Consider the following 23,275-nt stretch of genomic DNA (forward strand, 5'->3'; position numbering starts at 1 on the left):
GAGGGCAGGGTGGGGGAGGTTGTGTAGAGGTGAGAGCTGTAGGGGAAGCTGGGGGTGTAGAGGTGGGTGGCAAAGGTGAGAGCTGTGGATTGGGGTGAGCTTTAGATGGGGGGTGCAGAGATAATATGGATGGAGGTGCAGAGGTGAGTTGTGGAGTGGGGGTGTAAGCTGTAGTTAGAGGGCTGCAGACGTGTGATGGGGGGAAGATGAGTTGTGGATAGGGGTGCAGAAGGGAGCTGTGGACAGGGAAAGAAGAGGTGAGCTGTGGGTGAGGGTTGCAGAGGTTAGGTGTGGATGGGGCACACAGAGGTAAGCAAAGAGATAAGCAGAAGTGAGGATTTGATGGTTACTTTTGGGGGGGATACATGAGGGGGAAGATCAGGGGGCGGTGCGGGCATTAGTGGTAAAATGCTAAAACTAGCGGCACTTTACCGCTGTTATAGCAGCGCTTTGGCACCTCTAGTGGGGCGCTTTTAACCCCCAAGAAGGGGTTAAAAAGGGATTAAAAGTGTCCACTTAGCGCTGCTTTCTAAACTCTTAAGGCGCTTTGAAAGCGGTGCCCATTGATTTCAATGGCCAGGGCGGTGGAGGAGGGGTGTATACACCCCTCCCCCACCGCACCAAAGATGCTGCTTGCAGGACTTTTTTTTTCCTGTCTTGCAAGCACACCGCCCCAGTGTGAGAGCACTCAGGCTTTCACACTGGGACTGCAGAAGAGGTGCTATTTTTAGAGCAAAAATGCATGTAAAGTGCCTCAGTGTGAAAGGGGTCTAAAGCATACAGAGTTAGTGACCAAGAGTATGCTATGTATGGCACAGTGTGCAGGGTCCAGTGGTGTGAATTTTGTAACACCTTGTACATTACATACTCAGAACCGCTATACTCTGTGTGCTGTGCTGTACGTTACATATCTAAGGCCTCGGTATGGTACTCCTGAATGCTGTACTCTGTACAATGGGTTTTGCATTACATACCCCTGGGCCCTGCACTCTGTATGCTGGACTGCATATTATACACTTTATCACTGCTCTCTGTGTGCTGGGCTCTATTTTACATATTCCTGACCCCTGCACTCTGTACACAGGGCTATATGCTCCATATTTCTGAGAACAAGGGACGCTTTGCATTGAATGTAAGTACTATCCTGTTTGCTGTTTTTTTTTCTGCACCCTGTGTGATATGCACCACTCACAATTGCACAATACACACTCCTGAGCCCTATGTGTTATAAAGTCCTGAGTCCTGTACTTTGTGTGTTACACATTAGTGATCCATGTGTGATACACAATTCTAAGGCCTCACTTATTACAGTTATTTGACGCCGCTGTACTTCTCTCCTCTAAGGAAGGTGTGTCTGGGGGTGGAGTTTGGGCGTGAATTGAGGTGGGGTTTGGGCGTGGTTGTGGGCGGGGATTTGGGCTGGGAGGGTGAGTTCCTGCACCTATTTTCTGAGAAAAAAAGCCCCGAGTATAACAAGCATGCTATGCTGCATATACAGACTGATTGTACTGTCGTGGGTTTAACACTTTAATTCCTGTATCATCAACTCCATCTAGTGGCAAAAATGTGGTATAGTTTTCTTAATGAGGTATTTCAGAAAACTATACCGCAGTTTGCCCACTAGATGGAGCTGATGATACAGGCATTATTCTCCACAGTGACATTTCGTTCAGCTTTCACGAATGCTTCTGACATTCCTTCAACAAATGTTTTCATGAAAATTCTCTATAATGTCAGGTATTTATTTTTGTTTGATTGTGAGCTGCAGTGGTATCTAAAATAAATGTTGCTGAGCTTGATTAGAATGACAGTAATTTATGGATAGAGAGATGGGGGAAGGGATTCCCTGGTGAATCTCGTTCTATATTATTTGTAATGGGTAGGAATTGTCATAATACACAGGAGAGGCATCATTCTATATTTCCTGCTGATTTTATATGATATTATTTTTACTCACCAGTGAAACCGAAAAACAGACATAGGTAAGTAGCCATTCACTTTTTTGTGCATCTCTCTTTCCTTACTAGGGTTTTCATTGGTAACAAAAACAATCTCACCCCAAATATGTCTACACCCTAAACTAGTTCATGGCAAAATATGTTCATTTACATGATTTCTGAGAAAACGTCTTACTCAGAAAGACATCTGTAAACATAAACATGAAAAGTACCACAGAGAGCAGGCATCTCTGAAAGGAAATGGAGACGTACAGTACAAAGCTTTCAGAGACATAAAGGCTGTTACCTAAGGAAATACCCGTTCTCATCTTTAGTACTTGTCAGTCCATCTATAGCTTATTTATGCAAAATTGTTTCCTTTAGAATGCAAGTGAAGTTTCCCAGTTTGGAATTTGCAGCCATAATCACTTCTTTTCTGACTCATCTTATGTGACCACTTCTATAACATCTTTACACCAGTTTGCAAGCTTGACAGTTTGTACATGACACAAGAGAGTGAACACATTTGTTTAATGATTACTTTGAGGTTTCTTGAACTGGTGATGCAAAACTTTTGTTTACAAAGATGGCAGTCAAAAATACGTTGCCTTGGTTATACACTGGATTTGCATTTTAAGCTATCTACTGAAAAGTCCCTATTAATACACATATCCCTTAAGTGCTTCATAGACTGCGCAAAGTATATACAGTATCTCACAAAAGTGAGTACACCCTCACATTTTTGTAAATATTTTATTATATTTTTCATGTGACAACACTGAAGAAATGACACTTTGCTACAATGTAAAGTAGTGAGTGTACAGCTTGTATAACAGTGTAAATTTTCTGTCCCCTCAAAATAACTCAACACACAGCCATTAATGTCTAAACCGCTGGCAACAAAAGTGAGTACACCCCTAAGTGAAAATGCCCAAATTGGGCCCAATTAGCCATTTTCCCTCCCCGTTGTCATATGACTTGTTAGTGTTACAAGGTCTCAGGTGTGAATGGGGAACAGGTGTGTTAAATTTGGTGTTAGCGCTCTCAATCTCTCATACTGGTCACTGGAAGTTCAACATGGCACCTCATGGCAAAGAACTCTCTGAGGATCTGAAAAAAAAGAATTGTTGGCCTAGGCTATAAGAAGATTGCCAAGACCCTGAAACTGAGCACTGAAACTACAGCATGGTGGCCAAGACCATACAGCGGTTTAACAGTTCAGGTTTCGCCATGATCCACCAAAAAAGTTGAGTGCATATGCTCAGCGTCATATCCAGAGGTTGTCTTTGGGAAATAAACGTATGAGTGCTGCAAGCATTGCTTCAGAGGTTGAAGGGGTGGGGGGTCAGCTTGTCAGTGCTCAGACCATACACCGCACACTACATCAAATTGGTCTGCATGGTTGTCATCCCAGAAGGAGGTCTCTTCTAAAGATGATGCAGAAGAAAGCCCGCAAACAGTTTGCTGAAGACAAGCAGACTAAGGACATGGATTACTAGAACTGTCCTATGGTCTGATGAGACAAAGATAAACTTATTTTGGTTCAGATAATGTCAAACATGTGTGGCAGCAACCAGGTAAGGAGTACAAAGACAAGTATGTCTTGCCTACAGTCAAGCATGGTGGTGGGAGTGTCATGGTCTGGGGCTGCATGAGTGCTGCCAGCACTGGGGAGCTACAGTTCATTGAGGGAACCATGAATACCAACATGTACTGTGACATACTGAAGCAGAGCATGATCCCCTCCCTTCAGAGACTGGGCCGCAGGGCAGTATTCCAACATGATAACAACCCCAAACACACTTCCAAGATGACCACTGCCTTGCTGAAGAAGTTAAGGATAAAGGCGATGGACTGGCCAAGCATGTCTCCAGACCTAAACCGTATTGAACATCTGAGGGGTATCCTTAAAAGGAAGGTGGAGGAGCACAAGGTCTCTAACATCCAGCAGCTCTGTGAGGTCGTCATGGAGGAGTGGAAGAGGACTCCAGTGGCAACCTGTGAAACTCTGGTGTACTCCATGCCCAAGAGGGTTAAGGCAGTGCTAGAAAATAATGGTGACCACACAAAATATTGACATTTTGGGTCCAATTTGGACATTTTCATCTAGGGTTGTACTCACTTTTGTTGCCAGCGGTTTAGACATTAATGGCTGTGTGTTGAGTTATTTTGAGGGGACAGAAAATTTACACTGTACACTCACTACTTTACATTGTAGAAAAGTGTCATTTCTTCAGTGTTGTCACATGAAAAAAGATTTAATAAAACAATCACTCAAAATACATACATATTAAAAAGTGTGCTTGAGTGCTATATATATATATATATATATATATATATATATATATATATATATATATATATACACATACACACACACAGTTGTGCTCAAAAGTTTGCATACCCTGGCAGAAATTTTGGAATAAATAATGAAAATATGACTGATCATGCCAAAAAACTGTCTTTTATTTAAGGATAGCAATCACATGAAGCCATTTATTATCACATCATTTATGGATCCTTTTTAAATCATAATGATAACAGAAATCATCCAAATGGCCCTGATAAAAAGTTTACATACCCTGGAATGCTTGGCCTTGGTACAGACGCAGAAGGTGGCACACACAGGTTGTGGCTTTTTAACTCTCAATTAGTGTCTGCGTATAAATAGTTAATGAGTTTGTTAGCTCTCACATGGATGCACTAAGCAGGATAGACACTGAGCCATTAGGAGGTAGAAAAGAACATTCAAAAGACCTGTGTAACAAGGTAATGAAACTTTACAAAGATGGAAAAGGATATAAAATGATATCAAAAGCCTTGAATATGCCAGTCAGTACTGTTTAATCACTTATAAGAAGTGGAAAATTAGGGGCTCTTTTGATACCAAGCCAAGGTCAGGTAAGTCCCGTGGGGGGTTTTGGTGTGGATATTATACTTATTTATTTTTCATCCTAGGTTCATATTTTGAATGTGCCATCTTTTACCTAAATTACCTTTTTTGTTATTTATTTAGATCTTTCCCCTTTTCTAAGATGGCGCAGTTGACCCTTGCCGTAGCGGATGACTTGTCCAGCCCGTTCTACTTTGCCTGGGTATTTCCCTTCTGTAAGATGGCGCTGTCGGCTTCTACCGTGATGAATGACGCACTTATATTTCTTATCACTCGGCGCATGCGCACTGCAGACAATAACGTGGTTAGCGTCACATCATTAAGGCTCCGCCCTTTTGATTATCCGCACACCCCCTTGGGCTTCCTCACTACACGTCCGCATCCCGGTTGTGACGTCAGACGCCACCGGAATGCAAGGACTATAAGAATGCGGTTCCGCAATCATCTGTCGTAGGCTCCCCATCTAGGGGAGAGGTTGTTTCTCTCCCACCCTATGCCTGTCTGAACCATCATTATAGGTAAGTGTCCTATATGTGACTCGGTTTGATCCTTGAGTGATTTACACATATGGACCTCATTTGACCAGTATATATTTCTTTATTTTGTTTTTTTTAGCTATACCCTTGTACATTTACACCTTTGGATACTATTAAGATCTTCTTGACCCTTTAATTGCTGGCTGGGAATCTCCATATCTATGGTGACTCTAAATTGCCGTTTGTGCTTGCAGTGAGGATTTCTTGCCTCTAGCAAAAGAGTTTTGATTCCACCTAAGGTAACCCCTATGTCAATACGGTGCTCACATTTGATGTCTTAATCACATCATCTGTTCAATACCTTATTTCATCCCTCTTATTTTTCCCATTAAGGATATACTAATTCTTTGTCCTTCTGTGGCCATAATGGACGGAACTTTTGTTTGAGAGACCTACTTGATGTCTTGTGTCTCTGATGTTATTCATCGGTAATACTCCTTTACCAATATATAATTCGTATTTAATTTCTGGCAGCCTGGTAAGATTATTAATTTTGATGGATTGATTTTTTGATTGTCGTTTGATTTTTTCTAATTTTTTCAGCTGTTCATAGTATTATATGACATGCTATGCATATATACTCCTATATATTCTAGATTGTAGATTTTATGATGTAATACGATATCTTATCCGTGTTTCTCTTTATCATTTCTAGTATACCATAATCTATACCAAAACTCCTGAGGAAGCTCCAAATGAGCGAAACATGTTGAGTGGTATTTATTAAGTGGTATTTCTTCCACTGTCTGCATAATATTGGATGTGGATACTAAGATACTAGGTGTTTACATGTTTAAAACAGGTTTTTTTGCTAGAAAATTACTTAGAACCCCCTAACATTATATATGGGTTTTCTTCTAATACCCTAGAGAATAAAATGGCAGTTGATGCAATACTTTTTTTTGCACCCTATTTGCGCAGCGGTCTTAAAAGCGCACTTTTTTTTGAAAAAATTCACTTTTTTGAATAAAAAAAATAAGACAACAGTAAAGTTAGCCCAATTTTTTTTATATTGTGAAATATAATGTTACGCCAAGTAAATTGATACCCAACATGTCACGCTTGAAAATTGTGCCCGCTCGTGGAATGGCGTCAAACTTTTACCCTCAAAAATCTCCATAGGCGACGTTTAAAAAATTCTACAGGTTGCATATTTTGCGGTACAGAGGAGGTCTAGGGCTAGAATTATTGATCTCGCTCTACCAGTCGCAGCAATACCTCACATGTGTGGTTTGACCACCGTTTTCATATGCGGGCGCTTCTGCGCGCGAGCTCGTCGGGACGGGGGTTTTTAAAAAATGAAAAACATTTGAAAAAATGTGCCTTTAAGAGGTGTGGACGGAAGTGACGTTTTGACGTTGCTTCTGCCCAGCAGTGTCATGGAGACGAGTGGGCGCCATCTTAGCCTCACTCGTCTCCAAAAACAGGATGGAGACAGACGCGATTGCCTCCGCCGCTACCGACGGCTCCAGTAAGCGGTGGAGGGCACTGGATCGCAGCGGGAGGGGGGCCCATCCACCGATAAAAGTGATCTTGCGGCGAATCCGCCGCAGGGACCACTTTTATCTGAAAGCCGGCCGCCGCACGAAAACGGGGATACCGGGGTTATGGCAACTAGCTACTTCCATAACAACGATATCCCCGTTCAAAGTTTGGACGTACATCGTCGTGCGGCGGTCGGTAAGTGGTTAAATAAAAGACAGTTTTTTTGCATGATCAGTCATATTTTCAATATTAATGCCAACATTTCAAAATTTCTGCCAGGGTATGCAAACTTTTGAGCACAACTGTGTGTGTGTATATATATATATATATATATATATATATATATATATATATATATGGCACTCAAGCACACTTTTTAATATTTATGTATTTTGAGTGATTACTATATACTTTGCACAGTCTATGAAGCAGTTAAGGGGTATGTGTATTAATAGGGCCTTTACAGTAGTTAGTTTAAAATGCAAATCCAGTGTATAACCAAGGCAACATATTTTTGACTGCCATCTTTGTAAGCAAAACTATGTGATAATAATTGGCTTCACGTGATTGCTATCCTTCAATAAAAGACAGTTTTTATGCATGATCTGATCAGTCATATTTTCAATATTAATGCCAAAATTGCACAATTTCTGACAGGGTATGCAAACTTTTGAACACGACTGTATATATATATATATATATATATATATATATATATATATATATATATATATATATATATGGTAGATGGGAAGAAATGCTTTGATAATTATAGATTTTAATTGTTTATTTTCAACAATTTACAAAATGCAATGTGAGCAAACAGAAGAAAAATCTAAATCAAAGCAATATTTGGTGTGACTAGCCTTTGGCTTCAAGCCAGCGCGACTGCCTCAGGCGACCCAGGACACCACTCAGCGGCGACTTGCAAGACGACTTCTGTATAGAAGTCAATGCAAGTCGCCCCGAAAGTCGTACAGGAACCTTTTTCTAAGTCGGAGCGCCTTGCGTCGCTCCGATTAGAACGGTTCCATTGCACAGAAGGGGATGCTCCTTGTCAGGCGACTGTCCAGTGTGAACCGGGACTCAGGGATTTTGTAGGATTAGAATCAGGAGTATAATTAACCAATTATACCAAGTGCTAATGATCATCAATTTCATATGTAGGTTGAAACACAGTCACTAACTGAAAAAAGAAACACCTGTGTAAGAGACTTAAAACTGGGTTAGGAACAGCCAAACTCTGCTACTAAGGTGAGGTTGTGGAAGAACCTTGCATGTTACAGGTCATACACCATGGCAAGACTGAGCACAGCAAAAAGACACAAGGTAGTTTTACTGCATCAGCAAGGTCTATCCCAGGTAATGATTCCAAAGCAGACAGGGGTTTCGATGTGCTTTTTAAGCTCTTTTGAAGAAGCATAAAGAAATGGGCAACATTGAGGACTGTAGACATAGTGGTTGACCAAGTGAACAATGCAGCAGATAAAAGACACACCGTGCTTACATCCTTTCAACATCAGAAGATGTCCAGCAGTGCCATCGTCACAGAACTGGCAGAAACCAGTGGGACCCAGGAACACCCATCTACTGTCTGGCGAAGTCTGGCCAGAAATGGTCTTCATGAAACAACTGCAGCCAAAATGCCATACCTCTGACATAGGTACAAGGCTAGGCGGACTCAACTATGCATGTAAACTTACTAACTGGGGTGCAGAAAAATGGTGTTCTGGACTGATGAGTCAAAATGTGAAATATTTGGCTGTAGCAGGAGGCAGTTTGTTCACTGAAGGGCTGGAGAGCGGTACAATAAGTGTCTACAGTGAAGCATGATGGAGGTTCCTTGCAAGTCTGGGGTTGCATTTCTGCAAATGAAGTTGGAAATTTGGTCAGGATCAATGGTGTCTTCAATGCTGAGAAATACAGGAGGATACTTATTCATCATGCCATACTACCAGGGAGGTGTGTGATTGGCCCCAATTTTATTCTGTAGCAGGACAATGACCCCAAACATACAGCCAATGTCATTAAGAACTATCTTCGGGGTAAAGAAGAACAATGAGTCCTAGAAGTGATGGTCTGGCCCCAACATAGTCCTGATCTCAAAATCATCCAGTCTGTCTGGGATTGCATGAAGAGACAGAAGGATTTGAGGCAGCCTACATCCACAGAAGATCTGTGCTTAGTTCTTCAAGATGTTTAGAATAACCTACCTGCCAAGTTCCTTTAAAACTGTGTGCAAGTGTACCTAGAAGAATTGGGTGGTCACACCAAATGTTGATTTGATTTGGATTTCTCTTCTATTCATTTACTTTCCAGTTTGTTAATGGATAAAAATGCACACCTCTACTTCTGAAAGTAATTTACAGCATGTTTTCACACCTGCCTAAAATTTTTTTGCAAAGTAGTGTAAACCTTTGGTGCCTGCTGTGTAATAGACTTAAGTGGTGGTGGGGGCAGTTCTTATACACGTGCACTCTCTACTGGAAAGCATGAACTGTAGAGTAAGGCTAGATAAGTAGATATAGATGCTACAGTTTTCCCCATTTAAAAATATCCCCCTATCTCTTCCTCATATTCCAAACATCAGCTTGGCTTAGGTATCAGTGAGTCATTACTTCCATCACAAAAGAGCAGGCGATAAGGTTTTTCCCCAGAAATTACAACAAGGTTGTGTGATGTAGGTCAATCTCACTAACAACGGGGTGAGGTGTAAATGTGAGATTCCCATTAAATTCTATGTTCAACAGATTTGTTTTATTACACTGGGGAAAAAAAATGATGTTTAGGTAACAATAGAGTGCTTGTCCAAATTTTTCCTTAATTGCCTTTAAGATTGAATATGAGCAGCATGTATGTCTCTCAGTACCATTAGTTTCTATATGTGCGTATCGATTCCCATTGACAGAGCAGTATAGAGGGGCATTTACTATTTTGTTTTTTTTATTAACAAAGTATTCAGGTGTACCTTGGTCTTTTGATTCTGCTTGTGCAAACTCATCCATATGTCTCTCGATCAGGTCAGCTAGCTTATTCATAATTGCAGATCTGTCCTGAGGGCTCAAAGTCGACCAAATGGGGAATGCAGCTTTGGCAGCATGGACTGCAGCACTGACCTTGAAAGAGAAATCATTAGCATCTAAACATGTAATGTGTACTTATTTAAATAATTTCTACAATAAGTCTATGAGAAAAAAAAAAAAAAAATTATTTGCTGTAGTCTGTAGCATAAATACAGCATTTTATTTATTTTATTTCATTACTTGTTGATCCTGCCAGTAGATCTGTTTTTTTTTTTTTTTCACTTCCTGTTATAGAGTGACAATTCTGTTCATTCTGCAGTGAAATAAAGAAAATTGACACTTTGTTGACAGGGTAGTCTTAGATGGATAGGCCTTTTTAAATGGACGTTAAAAGTTTATTTAAAAGACAAAACTTTTTTTTTTTTGTCTTTTTTTTTTTTGGATGGAGTGTGGAAGGGTTAGAACCCCGGTCAGAGTTTTTATTCTTTACTCGGGAGAATCACTCTTTGTGTGTCTTGAGGACCACTGTCACTGGCTAAAAAGCGATAGGAAATCTGCAACTTTAGAGGCGGCCCTGGAACTGGAGGTGAAAGGAAATCAAACCTGAGTAAAATGGGAATTCTGTTCACTTTAGAGAGATTTTCTTTCCATTTCTATGTTTTCTAGACAGGGAATAAAGGGTAATCTCCCCAGTGGGATAGACAGCAAAAAATAACGCTTTCCGTCTGTCCAAAACAGAGAAAAATATATTTTACTATTTTTAAGTAGTTTTTTTTTTCTTTTGTAGGCTACAGGAACAAAAGCTGGCCATTGTAAACACACCCGCCAGCTAAATATAGTTTCTCCTAACCATGTAAGGCCTCTTTCACATGGACGATCCGTATGTCCGTTTTTCATCCTTCCGTTTTCGGATGAAAAACGGACATACATTCATCCCTATGGAGCGTCGGATGTCAGCGGTGACATGTCCGCTGACATCCGACCCCGCTCCGATCCGAAAAGTGTAACGGAGGAAAAACCTACTTTTCCATCCGTTTTCGGATCGGATCGGGTGACAACGGACACTACGGTCCGTCGTCATCCGATCCCCCCATAGGGGAGAGCGGCGCTCTGACAGGTCCGTCGCTGCACAGTGTGCAGCGATGCACCTGTCATCTTCCTGCTCAGCGGGGATCGGCGGAGCGATCCCCGCTGAGCCAGCGGATGTTCACGGGGCGGATCATCACTGATCCGCCCCGTGAGAAAGAGGCCTAACTCTCACTTTTGCTGGACACCTTTTTCTGTTATAGAAAAAAAAAAAAAAAACCCAGATGTACTGGTTGGATCAATTGTATAGTATATTACAGGGGGATTGCGAAGGCTAGTGATAGACTGCATCATATGTGTTTTTTTATTATTTGCATATATTTCAATTTTAATCTCTTAACAACTGTATAACACATATATACAGTATCTCACAGAAGTGAGTAAACCCCTCACATTTTTGTAAATATTTTATTATATCTTTTCATGTGACAACACTGAAGAAATGACACTTTGCTACAATGTAAAGTAGTGAATGTACAGCTTGTATAACAGTGTAAATTTTCTGTCCCCTCAAAATAACTCAACGCACAGCCATTAATGTCTAAATCGCTGGCAACAAAAGTGAGTACACTCCTAGGTGAAAATGTCCAAATTGGTCCAAAAGTGTCAATATTTTGTGTGGCCACCATTATTTTCCAGCACTTCCTTAACCATCTTGGGCATGGAATTAACCAGAGCTTCACAGGTTGTCACTGGAGTCCTCTTCCACTCCTCCATGATGACATCACAGAGCTGGTGGATGTTAGAGACCTTGCACTCCTCCACCTTCTGTTCGAGGATGCCCCGCAGATGCTCAATAGGGTTTAGGTCTGGAAACGTGCTTGGCCAGTCCATCACCTTTACCCTCAGCTTCTTTAGCAAGGCAGTGGTCGTCTTGGAGGTGTGTTTGGGGTCATTATGTTGGAATACTGCCCTGTGGCCCAGTCTCTGAAGGGAGGGGATCATGCTCTGCTTTATTATGTCACAATACATGTTGTCATTCATGGTTCCCTCAATGAACTGGAGCTCCCCAGTGCCGGCATCACTCATGCAGCCTCAGACCATGACACTCCCACCACTATGCTTGACTGTAGGCAAGACACACTTGTCTTTGTACTCCTCCCCTGGTTGCTGCCACACACTCTTGACACGATCTGAACCAAATAAGTTTATCTTGGTCTCATCAGACCACAGGACATGGTTCCAGTAATCCATGTCCTCAGTCTGCTTGTTTTCAGCAAACTATTTGTGGGTTTTCTTGTGCATCATCTTTAGAAGAGGCTTTATTCTGGGACCACAGCCATGCAGACCAATTTGATGCAGTGTGTGGCGTATGATCTGAGCACTGACAGGCTGACCCCCCACCCCTTCAACCTCTGCAGCAATGCTGGCAGCACTCATACGTCTATTTCCCAAAGACAACCTCTGGATATGATGCTCAGCACATCCATGCAACTTCTTAGGTCGACCATGGCGAGGCCTGTTCTAAGTGGAACCTGTCCTAGTAAACCGCTGTATGGTCTTGGCCACTGTGCTACAACTCAGTGTCAGGGTCAGGGTCAGGGTCAGGGTCTTGGCAATCTTCTTATAGCCTAGGCCATCTTTATGTAGAGCAACAATTTATTTTTTTCAGATTCTCAGAGAGTTCTTTGCCATGAGGTGCCATGTTGAACTTCCAGTGACCAGTATGAGAGTGAGAGCGATAACGCCAAATTTAACACACCTGCTCCCATTCACACCTGAAACCTTGTAACACTAATGAGTCACATGAAACCGGGGAGGGAAAATGGCTAATTGAGGGGTATACTCACTTTTTGTTTCCAGTGATTTAGAAATGAATGACTGTGTGTTGAGTCATTTTGAAAGGACAGCAAATTTACACTGTTATACAAGCTGTACGTCAGGGGTAGGCAACCCCTGGCACGCAAAGCCTATTTTGTCGGTACTCGCCTCCCTCCCCATCAGCAGAGCAGCGCAGGGAAGTGTCAGTGAGACACTAAAGCATTCCACTTTCAGAGTTCCCCACACCGCACCTGCACTGAGGGGGAGGCACTGTGCCCCCACACATTGCAAAAGATGGGAAACATTGTTTGGTTTCCTAACTTTGCTGTAGCTGCGATCGTCAGCTTTTGTGATGGGGAAGAGATTGGGTGCAGTTCTGCTGGGGGGGGGATCCCTTTTTCCAGGAGGAGGAGGAGGAGGAGGACTGTCATTGGCCACTGCTAAAGCCAATCACAGTCCTGCTAGCCCCATCCACCATCTGGAGGAAGATGACTCGCTTGGTTGCCACTACCAATCTCAGAAAGAAGGGATTTCACTGTGATTGAGAAAACCACAATCAGGTGATAGTTTGTGGAATTACTGTTGAGCTTCTGGAAACTTTGTTGAAATTATTCCTGAACCTTTGTGTCACTTACTACTGAACCCTGCACTCTGTGTCCCTTTAAGCCAGTATTCAGCACAATCAAAATAACACCCAACCACTTTTTCTCAGCTGCAGGGGCCCAGCTTATGATACTGCACACAGGCCCACCGCTTTCAGAAAATACCCCTGGCCTGAGCTCATCACTGTGCATCCATTCCAGATGCTTGTATGTGACATCTCATACATCACATACAAGCACGTGGGCTGTATGTGAGAGGTGGATCAGCGGGATGAGTGTGCCAGGAGAGGTAGATGTGGCTCATCTCTGCTTCCTTTCACCACTCTGCATGTCACGCATATCATAGATGAAAAGAGGGTACAGTGGTAGAGCAGATGAGAAGGAGGGTACAGCGGTGGGGAAAATGAGCAGGAGGGGTTCAGAGGCGGAACAGAAGAGCAGGAGGGTACAGCGGTGGGGCAGATGTGCAGGGAGGTACAGTGGTGGAAGAGATGAGAAGGGGGTTCAGCGGTGGGACAGATGAGCAGGGGCATAGAGTGATGGGCCAGATGAACAGGGGGGTTCAGTGTTGTGGAAGAAAAGCAGGGGGTAGAGCAGTGGGGCAGAAAAGTAGGGGGTAGAGCAGTGGGGCAGATGAGCAGGGGGTAACAGTGGTGGGGCCGGAGAACAGGGGGAACAGAGGTATGGCAGAAGAGCATGGGGATAGAGAGGTGAGACAGATGTGCAAGGGGTACATTGCTGGGGCAGATGAGAAAGCAGGTTACAGTGGTGCAGCAGATCAGCAGATGGGTTCAGTGTTAGGACAGATGAGAAGGTGATTCAGTAGTGAGACAGAAGAGCATAGAGATATAGCGGTGGAGCAGATGTGCAGGGAGGTACAGTGGTGAGGCAGATGATAAAAGGGGTAAATTGATGGGGCAGATGAGCGGGGGGGGGGGTACAGTGGTGGGGCAGATGTGCAGGAGGTACAGTGGAGGGAGGGATGAGAAGGGGTTCCAGTGGTGGGACAGAAATGCGCAGGGGGGGGTACAGTGATAGAGCAGATGAGCAGAGGGGTTACAGTGGTGCGACAGATGTGCAGGAGGTACAGTGGAGAGAGGGAGGAGAAGGGGGTTCAGCTGTGGTACTGAAAAGCAAGGGGGTACAGTGATGGTGCAGATGAGCAGGGGGTTACAGTGGTGGGACAGACGAGCGGGGGGTTCAGTGTTGGGGCAGAGTAGAAAGGAGGTACATTAGTGGGACAGATGTGCAGAGTAGAACGGAGGTACATTGGTGGGACAGATGTGCAGAGGAGAAAGAAGGTACATTGGTGGAACACATGAGCAGGGGTTACAGTGGTGGGGCAGAAGAGCAGGGGCAACAGAGGTGGGATAGATGTGCAGGAGGTGCAGTCCTGGGGCAGATGAGAGAGGGGTTTACAGTGGTGGGGAAAATGAGCAGATAAGTTCAGTGTTAGGACAGCTGAGAAGATGGTTCAGTGGTGGAGCAGATGTGCATGGAGGTACAGTGGTAGGACAGATGAGAAAGGGGGAACATTGGTGGGGCAGATGAGCAGGGGGTTACAGTGGTGGGACAGAAGAGCTGGGTGGTACAGTGGTGGGGCAGATGTACAGGGGGTTACAGTGGTGGGACAGAAGAGCAGGGTAGTACAGTGGTGGGGCAGATGTGCAGGGGGTTACAGTGGTGGGACAGAAGAGCAGGGTGGTACAGTGGTGTGGCAGATGTACAGGGGGTTACAGCGGTGGGGCAGATGTGCAGGGTAGTACAGTGGTGGGGCAGATATGCAGTGGGTTACAGTGGTGGGGCAGATGTGCAGTGGGTTACAGTGGTGGGGCAGATGTGCAGTGGGTTACAGTGGTGGGGCAGATGAGCAGGGGGGTACAGTGGTGAAACAGATTTGCAGAGGGGACAGTGATCTGAGGTGTGAAGGCGCAGGAATTGGGGCTGATCTGAGGTGTGAAGGTGCAGGAATTTGGGCTGATCTGAGGTGTGAGAGTGCAGGATGTTAATTTCTCACTACTAAAATTGTTTACAGCATTTACTTTATAAAAAATGATTTTCGTGATTGAGAGTGTGAAGTTGACATTTTTTTGTAAAAAAATTGGCACGCTCAATTTCTTTGAAAACATTTTTCAGCACACTGTGCTCAAAAGGTTGCCTACCCCTGCTTTACACTCACCACTTTACATTGTAGCAAAGTGTCATTTCTTCAGTGTTGTCACATGAAAAGATATAGTAAAATATCTAAATGTGAGGGGTGTACTCACTTTTGTGAGATACTGTATGTTGTCCAGGAGGTGGACTTTACCGTACGTTCACACCTATGCACTTTTTGGTGCATTTTTCACCTTGCAGAAATGCACTACAATCCATTTAACATGATTTTCCTATGCATGTAGTTCACATCTGTGAGTTTTGCAGTGCTGCATTTTTTGAAAAGGGTTGGGGACTTTTTTCCCACAGCAGATTGCATTTTGCGTGTAATAGACTTCAATGGAGTCGCACCAAAAACGCATGTTGCGTTTTTCCCTATAAAAACACTGTATATAGCTGGTTGCTAAGGCTGCTAGGTAGGTAAGGGGCGGGGCCACCCGGGTGACGTCAGACAGAGGAGCGGGCAGTTAGATCTGAAGGGCCTGGTATGGATTGAAGAAATTAGTATGGATAGATGTGAACCTAGACTTAAACCTCAAATGTATGTGTTCTTGTGTTTGTAGTGGGAGTGCGGGTAATCTCGTTCTCCCAGAACTAAGACCAGGTTATCAGTGACAGTCTCTACTAACAAATGGGACCCAGAGGAACCAGATCCCAATCACACAATTGCTGTGATAGCCTCTGATTGGCTATCACAGTGATCACTCACTTTGTAACCCTTCCCTGTATTAGCTTTCCTCTGTGAGGAGGAAATGATACATTGGGGTTTATTTACTAAAGGCAAATCCACCCTGCACTACAGGTGCACTTGGAAGTGCAGTCACTGTAGATCCTAGGGGGACATGCAAGGAAAATAAAAAACAGCATTTTAGCTTGCACATGATTGGATGATAAAATCAGCAGAGCTTTCCCTCATTTCAGATCTACTCCACAGATCTACAGTGACTGCACTTCCAAGTGCACTTGTAGTGCAGAATGGATTTGCCTTTAGTAAATCAACCCCATTGCATCTAATCCTCCTCTCGAAGGAGAAGCCTGTACAAAAAAAAGAAAAAATAGATTAAGACCCCTTGCACGCCTGAAAAACAGACATGGATCAGAAGATTAGACCATTGGCATCTGATCCGTTCCCCATCCGTCCAGCAGATTGGATCGGATGACAGTTGGATGGAAACAGACAGGCAGTCCGGAGAGATCCCCACTGAGCAGGCAGATCCCCTTGCCGGAGTCTGCCCCATCTGAAAGGGGCCTAACTAGTTCAGTGCTTTATCTAGCTTAAAGTGTAGGTGTCAGTGTTAGTAGCAATATTATCAGTTAGGCCTCATGCACACTGGACATTATAATAATGTTCTAAAAACGCCAGTAGCTTTGCAGTGACTTTTTCAATGTTTTTGCAATAGCGCTTTTTTTGCATTAGCGTTTTTTTTTTTTTTTCCCAATGGATCAAAAACATTAGAAAACGCTGGTGAGCCATGTTTTTGAGCGTTTATAGGCTTTTTTTTTACGTTAAAGCGTTTTCACAAAAAAACTCCTCTCAGAACCCACTAGTTTTGGGGGTTTTTTTTTTTACAGCCAAAAAATGCCCAGCCAAAAACAGTTGATAACAGCCTATGTGTGCATGGACACATAGGATACCATGCTGGAGCTTTTATTGACTGTAGAATAAAACGTTTGAAGCCAAAAACAGCAGCTGAAAAACGTCTAAAAACATTCAGTGTGAATGAGGCTTTAGTGTCAGTGTAACCATTAGTTAATGGCAGTTAGTGGCAGTGTGTCAGTGCAGCTGTGCATTGCAGCCAATCCGCTTTTAACTTCAGTTTGTTTGATTAAGCTTCGGTTAAAAAAAAAAAACCTGGAAGCTGATTGGCTTCTATGCAGAGCTGCACCATATTTTGCACGCTCCAGTTTTAGTAAATCAGCCCCAGTGTGTTTTAGGTAAGAAAAAAAGGTTTTATATTTAGTCAGTGCGTTATTGTCACAATACGTATTAATTGTTTTTTGTCCTACTATGGGTACAAAGAAAAAAATCACACACATTGCTGTAATCGTCGGGAGTAGGGGAATTTATTTTGCAGGTTTTTTTGCTGGCGGTGCATAGTAATGGCATAAAAAAAGAGTCAATAAAAAAAAATATAGATTTTTTTTTACTATTTTGGAACACGAAACATACCTCTGGAGCAACCCCAGAGGAACCCTGATGAAGAGCAATGCTGCCTTTCCCTAGTATATATAACCACAGATCCCAACGAAGTGCCCGCATCCATGGAGAAAACAGGAGATTTATCTCTACCGCCAAGAGCCTATGCCTGGTTGAAAGTCAAAAAACCTGAGGCCCATCCTCAATGGGCTCTGAATCTTTGAAGGGAAATGGACCTAACCCTAGTTGGACTAATCCACTGACTTCAGTAAAGGGTTCTCCATGTCTCTTTGAGGGTATCTACCACAGAAGGCTAGTGTGCTCTGCCTAATGATCATCTGGGGAGGCCCATAATCCTCCTCAAAAGGGCTTAGCCTACTGTGGAGTACGTAGAAGTGTGAATCTCTACCCTGTAATGAGAGACTACCAGAAGGAACTAGTGTCCAATGAATTGCCCCTAATAAAGATTGTTGTGCGTGAAGCCAATGCTCAGAGTATTTTCCAGTGCAGGAGAAACAAGGCTAATTTTCCTGACGCAGGAAGGACTCCCAATCGTTCTTAGTTGTGAAGACACAACAGTATTTGAATTGTATTCAACAGAATCTGACCCAGCAGACCTACAGAACCCCACAAAGTGGTTACTACCACCAGAGGACAAGACTTTGTGGACACACAAGGGACTACTTGGTCCATGGAAGCAAAGGACAGGGAGTGCTAGCAGTGGAATATTACACCCTAGGGGAAAGCTTGTCAGTCAAGGATTTGAGCAAATTAGAATCAGAGGAAAGGTGCGAGCAGACTTCCAACTGTTAGCAGAAAGTGAGCGACCCGGTACAGCAGGAAGTAGAATTAGACATGTTGCAGCAGCGTAGATAGGCAGCACACATACTCAGAGTAAGGGGCATGACCTCATGTACCCAGAAATACCTGGACAGCTAGTAGCAAGTAAGGGTCGATGACCAGAGGGTCATGTAGCCATACGTGACCAAAGCTATGTATGCGGGAAGCAGGAACATATTGAATTTTCATATGGTTCTTTGCACACAGGTGTCATGCTGGTGGAAGTAAGGTTATACCCTGGGCTAGCCTACAGTGTTTTTTGTTGTCAGTTGTCAGTGTCCAATCCTCATGTAGGTGGCAGTATAACCCCAAGGTTTAAGACTTTGTGGAATTGATTTACTAAAACTGGAGGGCACAATCTGGTGCAGTTGTGCATGGTAGTGAATCGGCTTGTAACGTCAGCTTGTTCAATTAAGCTTTGAAAAAAAAAAAAAACTGGACGTTGATTGGTTTCTATACAGAGCTGCACCAGATTTTGCACTGTTCAGTTTTAGTAAATAAACCCCAGTGTGTCCCATGATCCCTGTATCCCCCTTTTAAACTAATTTAAAGCAGACTCAGGATAATGGGTATGTGTGTATGAAAATGGCAGAAACAAAGTGGAGATGTTACATGTTTCCATGCATAACCAAAATAGATGAGAAATCTAGTTGCTTGGGTCAACCTCTAGATTTTAGCTTTTTGTTTTTTATACACGAGATACTTTTGGGTCTAACCTGACTATTAATAGTTTGCAACTATATTTACAATGCAGTTTATGAGATATACAAAACCAAATAATTGAAAAGTACATCTGTATTTATATTTTTCTTGAAGTGGATATAATGAACAGTTGCTGTTGACACTATTTTTAGAGGCATACATTTAACAAGTGCTATACATTAGGGACACAGGAGTTATTTCAGCATTCTTATGTGTAAATTATAAAAATCATACTAAAAAATATGTAAGATTCTTAACAGGAACTCCAACCTAATAAATAATTCTTATTAATAAGTTCAATAGGCACTAGCAACCAAACTTTATTTAACCTGACCTGGTCAGAAAATACTCCTGCTACTTGATAAAGGGCACAGTCCAGAATAAGGCAAGGGGCCAGCATAGAGGAATATTTAAAAATTTTATTTTTGTTCTTCTGTCCTGTAAAACTAACCTAACTAAAAATACAGCAAAAAGAAAAGGACTTTGGTAACATATATCAAATTGTTCCTATATGAAGGGTATAGTCACTTTTAGACAAACACACACAAAAAGATCCCAGATCTCACCTCTTCATTGTCACTATCAGGTACTCTACAGAAGATATTTCCTGTAGAAGGATCAAAAGAATTGATGTAGGATCTGCTAGGGACAAATTTTCCTCCAATGTAATTCTGCAGCTCTAAAATAGTGCTTTGTTTTTCCATTTTAGCAGGAAAGAGCAGCATAGTAGCCAAGTTTTAAAAACAAGCAGGCTATATTGGAGTTTGGACCGCACGTCTATTTACTCCTCCCCATTGAGCAAATAAATAACTTTGACCAAGTATTTGTCTGCACATGAAAAAAAAAAAAGAAAGATTTGTAAATGTCAATAAGGGTCATGCTTAAAATAAAAAAAAATAAAAAAATAAGCTGACTATAGGGTATTTTTATAAACTATAATAACCACAATGTTAAAAAAAAACAAAAACAAAAAAAAACAAAACAAAAAAAACCAAATGCAGATCCATTCCTCAATAACTCTTTGAAAACGCTAAGGGCCCATCCACACCACATGCAGTGCTCTGCTTTTTTTTCTGCAACAAAAACGCATGGAAAGTAGGTATATGGGTTTCAATGGCATCATTCACACCAGTGCAGTGCATTCTAGTGCTTTTCTATTCCAGAGAAAAAAAAAAAGAACATGCTGCTTTTTTTTCCTGGCCAAACTGTACTGGAATACAGTAAAAAGCATAAAAAATGCATCAAAAATGCTGTGGACCCCAGTACAGTGAAAAAAAACACAGCAAAAAGAAGCATGTGGAATGAATCCAGAAACACATCAAAAAAGAGCATGCCGAAAAACATCCAGAACAGATCTGGAGGACAATTTTGTGGTGTGAACAGGCACTAAATCAGCTACCTAAAATGTATAGGGCCAGACTTTGAAATCTCCCTCTGTAGACCACAGTGATCTAAACATCCATATAAAAGGCAATATGTGTACTATATATATGGTAAAATAAGTATTGAACACATCACCATTTGTAAATATGTTTCTAAAGGTGCTATTGACATGAATTTTTCACCACATGTTGGTAACAACCCATGTAATCCATACATACAAAGAAACCCCAAAAGATAAGTTCAGAAATTAAGTTATGTGTAAAAAAAATGGAATGACATGGAAAAAGTATTGAACACGCTAACTGAAATAAATACACAGCAAATTTTACAAAATTCCTACTAAATATAAAAGCTTAACCTGCATTGAGTTAATAAATAACAAATATTTGTAATTTTTACATTGCGCCTTTTTGCAAAATGATGAAAATCGAACGTACGCAAAAATGTAAATATCCAAAGCTCTCTAACAATCTGAAGGTTTTCATTTTTCCCTTACAGCTTTTGTGAAAGACCCCCAAAACCATACATTTTCTGAAAGCATATAACTTCTAGAATAAAAAGAAGGCGCTACTGAATTTTTAGACCCCCGCTGTATTTGCGCACATGTTTATCAAACTAATATATTCGCAAAAAATACACTAAAACCATTATTAGCAGATAAAAATACAGCTAATTTTACAAAATTCCTGATAAAACCCTACTAAATATAAAAGCTTAACCTGTATGGAGTTAATAAATAACAAAAATTTTACATTTTTACAAAATGGTGAAAATTGAACGTACCCAAAAAATTTCTCTAAAAATCTGGAGGTTTTCATTTTTCACTTACAGCTTTCAGAATTTGTAAAAGACCCCCCCCCCCCCCCCCAAATCATACATTTTCTGAAAGCACATGGCCAGTAGAATAAAAAGAAGGTGCTACCGATTTTTAAGGCAGCGTGATATTTGCGCAAATGTTTAATTAATATTTTCAGTAAAAAATACACTAAAATCATTAATAGTGTACATAAACACAACATAACATTTCTGCTAAATTGCTACTAAAGCATCGTTCACATGTGGCATACTAAAGTGTACACCCATGGGGGGCCATGTTTACCCACACAGAGATGCACAGGTGTTCCGTGCATCCCCGTACAGGCAGTCCCATTTATGTTAATTGGGATGAAGCAGCTGCACAGGCAAAGCTGCTGTTCCCAATCTGACATCTATGTGGGTGTGGGTACAGGACCCCGAACGCAGACAGTGTGAGCTCAGGGACATGCATGCGGACCTACATGGATATAAAATTGGGAGCTCTGTTTATGCAGGTGCTACATCACAAATGACATCAATGGGACTGCCTGCACAGAGACGCATGGACCACCTGTGCATCCCTGTAAAGGTACGCTGTGTATGCCTTGTGTGAACAAGGTCTTAGGCCCCTTTCACACAAGCAGACCAATCGGGTGTGCCTGTCTGTTTTTCAGGCAGGCCCAATCGGACCTCCCATTGTTCTCTATGGAGGGGCTGATGTAAATGGACATGTGGAAATGGACAGGCGGTCCGTTTCCATCCGACCGCCCCATAGAGAACAGCGGGGCTGTGTCCGTTTCTGCTCTGCAACAGTGGAGCGGACGCGGACCTGTCATCCGCCTGCTCAGCAGGGATCAGCAGACAGATCCCCCGCTGAGCAGGCAGATCTGTTTGACAGAGTCCACTCCATGTGAAAGGGATCTTACCAGGAGCAGCTGGTCCATTAGGGGCGCAGGGACATTTGTATGATTTTTTTTTTCAAGCCACATGATTAGAGCCTGAGGCGCTAATTGGCTTGAAAAAGGTTGGGCTCAGGGCACAGAGCAATGCACCCCGAACCCACCCACTTGTGACAATAGCAAATTAATATTCGCTATTGTCTTCCGGCTTCTCCTCCTGGCCAATCAGGACGGATTGGGTTGGCTGGGAGGAAAAGCTGAGGAAGCCGGGGGAGGGGAGGGGGGGGGAGTGCGGCGACTGTCACCGTGGAGGGGGTGAGTGCGGGTGGACCTGGGGGTCTTACTATGTTTGTGTTTTGTTTTGTTTTTTTTTACAGTTTTTTTTTTTTATTTGGTGAGATATCAGAGGTCTAAACAGATACCCATATCTCTTTTTTTGAGACAGAGAAAGGGACTGAAGATACTCTCTTTCTCTGTAGCATTTTACATGAATGGATGGAATCTGTATAGAGATTGCATTCATTCGTAAAATGACAGTCTGATACATTGTAACACTTGCGGTTACAATGATCAGCTGTCAGTGGATATAGCAGGGATCGCTGCCTATATCCATTGTACAGCGGGGGGTCAGGATCTCCGCGATCTCCAGCCTGACAGATCATAGGAGATCTGTGCAGGAAGAAACTGCAGGCGTCAGGAGGGAAGGAGAGATGCCACTCGGAGCGTCCATGGATCGGCGGTGCAGGAGCAGTATAGGGGGTGATCAGAGGTATTGGAGGGGGGGCACCTGGATCTCCTCCAAGCCCCATGCAGCACCTGAAGCTGGCGGGAGCGGCAGAAGAGGTATGCTGGCTAAAGATGGTGGCTGCGGGGAGCGGGGGGGGGGGAGAGGGGGGTGAAGGGAAAAAGAGAGGAGAGTGGGGGGAGTAGTTCTAAGTGAAAGTTAGTGGTGGGAGGTGGAGTGGCAGGGGACAGGGAGGCAGCGGTCACACTAGGGGTTAATAACTCTGATCAGCGGGTTGTAATCGGCTGATCAGGGTTA

The 23,275-nt window shown here is 42.7% G+C and overlaps 1 protein-coding gene across 2 annotated transcripts in view; it reads right to left on the minus strand.

The window, feature by feature from the left end:
* ALDH8A1 (aldehyde dehydrogenase 8 family member A1) overlaps nucleotides 1–19,926 on the minus strand; it is a 42,988-nt gene extending 23,062 nt beyond the window's left edge. The window contains exons 1-2 of one of the 2 annotated variants that reach the window (XM_073627316.1): nucleotides 19,723–19,926; nucleotides 9,820–9,967 (exon numbers count right to left, since the gene is read on the minus strand). In XM_073627316.1, coding sequence (XP_073483417.1) covers nucleotides 9,820–9,967; nucleotides 19,723–19,881 — 307 coding nt within the window. In that variant the 5' untranslated portion in view covers nucleotides 19,882–19,926. The remainder of the gene's footprint in view (nucleotides 1–9,819; nucleotides 9,968–19,722) is intronic. The other variant, XM_073627317.1, reaches the window with a different exon arrangement.
* Nucleotides 19,927–23,275: the final 3,349 nt, after the last annotated feature.

Source organism: Aquarana catesbeiana, linkage group LG04 (assembly GCF_042186555.1).
Source record: "Aquarana catesbeiana isolate 2022-GZ linkage group LG04, ASM4218655v1, whole genome shotgun sequence".
Taxonomy (NCBI): Eukaryota; Metazoa; Chordata; class Amphibia; order Anura; family Ranidae; genus Aquarana; species Aquarana catesbeiana.